We start from the raw sequence: 3,560 nt of genomic DNA on the forward strand, positions 1-3,560 counted from the left end.
CTCACCTGTCTGTCTGTGTGTCCCCTCACCTGTCTGTCTGTGTGTCCTCTCACCTGTCTGTCTGTCTGACCCCTCAGAGTGAGCTGGGGAACTTCGCCCGGAGCTCGACCCTGCTCCGCCTGTCGCTCCATCCCAAATTCCAGACCGTGTTCCAGCCCTGCAACCTGCAGGGAGCCCTGAGGCTGGTGGAGGATTTCCATGCCCAGGTGCCCGTGGACTGGAGCCCCAGGAAGGCTGTGAAGAAGAACAATGGTACGTGAGGGGAGGGCAGGGGGGAAGGGTTTCCAGGGAGGTTATTCCGTGTGTTGTGGGAACTTCCCAAGTCCCACTTCCCTCCAGACTGTCAGTGCTGGGCCCTTTTCCCAGCAGCAGCTCCAGTGTTGACCCCCCCAGTCCCAGTACTCCCAGTTCCCTCCCCAGCTCAGCCCTGGGGTCCTGGGAATACTCGGGGGGTGGTGCCCCCAGGGAGGGACTCCCAAACCAGGAGATGGATGGTTTGGGTTGGATTTGGGATAGAAACCCTTCCCTGGGAGGGTGGGCAGGCCCTGGCACAGGATGCCCAGAGAAGCTCTGGCTGCCCCTGGATCCCTGGAAGTGTCCAAGGCCAGGTTGGAGCAGCCTGGAATAGTGGAAGGTGTCCCTGTCTCTGCCACAGATGAGCTACAAGGTCCCTTCCATCCCAAACCATTCCAGCATTCTAAGAATTAATTAATTTTTTTTTTTGTGACGTATTTTTAGATAAAACCACCCCCTCGGCTCCTTGTTTGCTTCCTAATCTTGCAACAGAATAAAGCACATTAAACAACCTGCTGACTTTTATTTAACATCATAATCCAGCCACTTATTGTCCTGCAGATGATATTTGGAGCTGCAAAAGTCCATCAAGGGGGCAGTGAAACTGGAATTAATTGTTCCAGACGTGTTGGTCAACACACATCAAGGAAATACTCCTTTCCTTGGGGGGAAAAAAAACCGGCTTCCAGGCTGCTTCAAACATTTGGTTTGGGATTTTGCTGCTGCTTTAGAGAGGGAACTCATTGGAAGTACTTCCAAGAGCTTTTTCATTATATATATAATATATCTCTATATATAAATATATAGGTAGAGATGATATATAGGTAGAGATGATAGATAGATAGAGATGATAGATAGATAGAGATGATAGATAGATAGAGATGATAGATAGATAGAGATGATGATATATAGATAGAGATAGAGATAGGTAGATATAGATAGATATAGATATAGATAGATATAGATATAGATATAGATGGATAGATATAGATAGATATAGATATAGATATAAATAGATATAGATAGATAGATATAGATAGATAGATATATTGATATATGTATAAATATATAGATAGATATAGATAGATATAGATAGATATAGATAGATATAGATATAGATAGATATAGATATAGATAGATATAGATATAGATAGATATAGATAGATATAGATATAGATAGATATAGATAGATAGATATTATATATACATAAAGCAAAAGAAAAGATGGAAAAAAGATGGAAAGGTAAAGGAATTTTACCTTTTGCTGGTGTAAACTCAGAAGGGAAAACTAAGAACACTACAAACCAGGCAGAAAGACTCTTTTTGCAGTGGAGGCAGTAAAAGAAACGGTGTCTGCAGGAAGTCAGTGGTGGTAAAACGTTTGTCCACGTCCTTTTTGTGTCCTTACTTGTTGATTCTTCCCCCCAGCCAGTGAATTTTCCTGTTTGCCAAAGCAAGTGGCCTGGATTTTCGCCACCAGGAAAGTCTTCATGTACCCAGAGCTGCTGCCAATCTGTTCCCTGAGAGCAAACCCCCCCCGGGACAAGATTGTCTTCACCAAGGCAGAGGACAAGTAGGTGCTGGGGTGGAATTCCCACTCCAGACGTTTGGGAAGGAGCATTTCTGGGGGAGGCAGGTTTTGGGGAAGCGGCTGGAAGGCTTCTTACCCTCTACCCTCCTTCTTTCCCCCTGCCCAGTTTGTTGGCTCTGGGGCTGAAACATTTCGAGGGCACCGACTTCCCCAAGCCCCTGATCAGCAAATACCTCCTGCCCACCAAAACCGCCCACCAGCTGACGGTGAGGATCAAGAACCTCAACATGAACCGGGCCCCCGACAACATCATCAGGGTAAGGGGGTGTTCCAGCCTGGGCACACCAGGAGGGAGGGGATGGTTCCTCCAGGGGCCTCCTTTTGGCTGGCACTTAGGAGAAAATGTCACCCCCTCGTTAGCAGAGAGGGTTTATTCCAGCAGATTTTGTCCCCTGGGCTTTGAAAGTGCTTTGGTTGTTGGTTTGACTCTTCAGAGCCCAGCACGGTCCTGGTGCCACTGTTCTCTAAGTAATGCTGGTGAAAAATCATAAATGCAACCTTTAGAGTAGCAAAGGTGTAATAAATACAACTTTTTGAGGAGCAAAGGTGTAATAAATGTGAGCTTTTGAGTAGCACAAGTGTAATAAATACAAGCTTTTGAGTAGCAAAATGTAATAAATACAACCTTTAGAGGAGCACAAGTGTAATGAATACAACCTTTTGAGGAGCAAAGGTGTAATAAATACAACCTTAAAGTAGCAAAAGTGCAATAAATATAAGCTTTTGAGGAGCACAAGTGTAATAAATACAACATTTAGAGTAGCACGAGTCTAATAAATACAACCTTTTGAGGAGCAAAGGTGTAATAAATATAACTTTGGAGTAGCACAAGTGTAATAAATACAAGCTTTTGAGGAGCAAAATGTAATAAATACAACCTTTAGAGTAGCACAAAAGTGTTACAAATACAACTTTTTGAGGGGCAAAAGTGTAATAAATACAAGCTTTAGAGTAGCAAAAGTGTAATAAATACAAGCTTTAGAGTAACAAAAGTGTAATAAATACAGCCTTTAGAATAGCAAAAGTGTAATAAATACAGCCTTTAGAATAGCAAAAGTGTAATAAATACAGCCTTTAGAGTACCAAAGGTGCAATAAATACAACCTTTTGAGGAGCAAAGGGGGAATAAATACAACCTTTAAAGTAGCAGAAGTGTAATAAATACAACCTTTTGAGGAGCAGAGGTGTAAAAAATACAGGTTTTGAGGAGCAAAGGTGTAATAAATACAACCTTCTGAGTAGCACAAGTGTAATAAATACAACCTTTAGAGGAGCAAAAGTGTAATAAATACAATGTTTGAGGAGCAAAAGTGTAATAAATACAACCTTTAGAGGAGCAAAAGTGTAATAAATAGAACCTTTTGAGTAGCACAAGTGTAATAAATACAACCTTTGAGGAGCAAAGGTGTAATAAATATAAGCTTTTGAGGAGCAAAAGTGTAATAAATCCAACCTTTTGAGGAGCAAAAGTGTAATAAATACAACTTTTTGAGGAGCAAAGGTGTAATAAATACAAGAGTAGCACAAGTGTAATAAATACAAGCTTTTGAGTAGCAGAAAAGTGTAACAAATACAACCTTTTGAGGAGCACAAGTGTGATAAATACAACTTTGAGGAGCACAAGTGTAATAAATACAACTTTGAGGAGCACAAGTGTGATAAATACAACTTTGAG

The 3,560-nt window shown here is 41.8% G+C and overlaps 1 protein-coding gene across 2 annotated transcripts in view; it reads left to right on the top strand.

Moving 5' to 3' along the window:
• LOC113960003 (GON-4-like protein) overlaps positions 1-3,560 on the top strand; it is a 32,503-nt gene that overhangs the window by 16,672 nt on the left and 12,271 nt on the right. For both annotated transcript variants that reach the window (XM_027669317.1, XM_027669318.1), the window contains 3 exons: positions 78-252; positions 1,723-1,867; positions 1,992-2,142. In XM_027669317.1, coding sequence (XP_027525118.1) covers positions 78-252; positions 1,723-1,867; positions 1,992-2,142 — 471 coding nt within the window. The remainder of the gene's footprint in view (positions 1-77; positions 253-1,722; positions 1,868-1,991; positions 2,143-3,560) is intronic.

Source organism: Corapipo altera, unplaced genomic scaffold (genome assembly GCF_003945725.1).
Source record: "Corapipo altera isolate COAL_440 unplaced genomic scaffold, ASM394572v1 198, whole genome shotgun sequence".
Classification (NCBI taxonomy): domain Eukaryota; kingdom Metazoa; phylum Chordata; class Aves; order Passeriformes; family Pipridae; genus Corapipo; species Corapipo altera.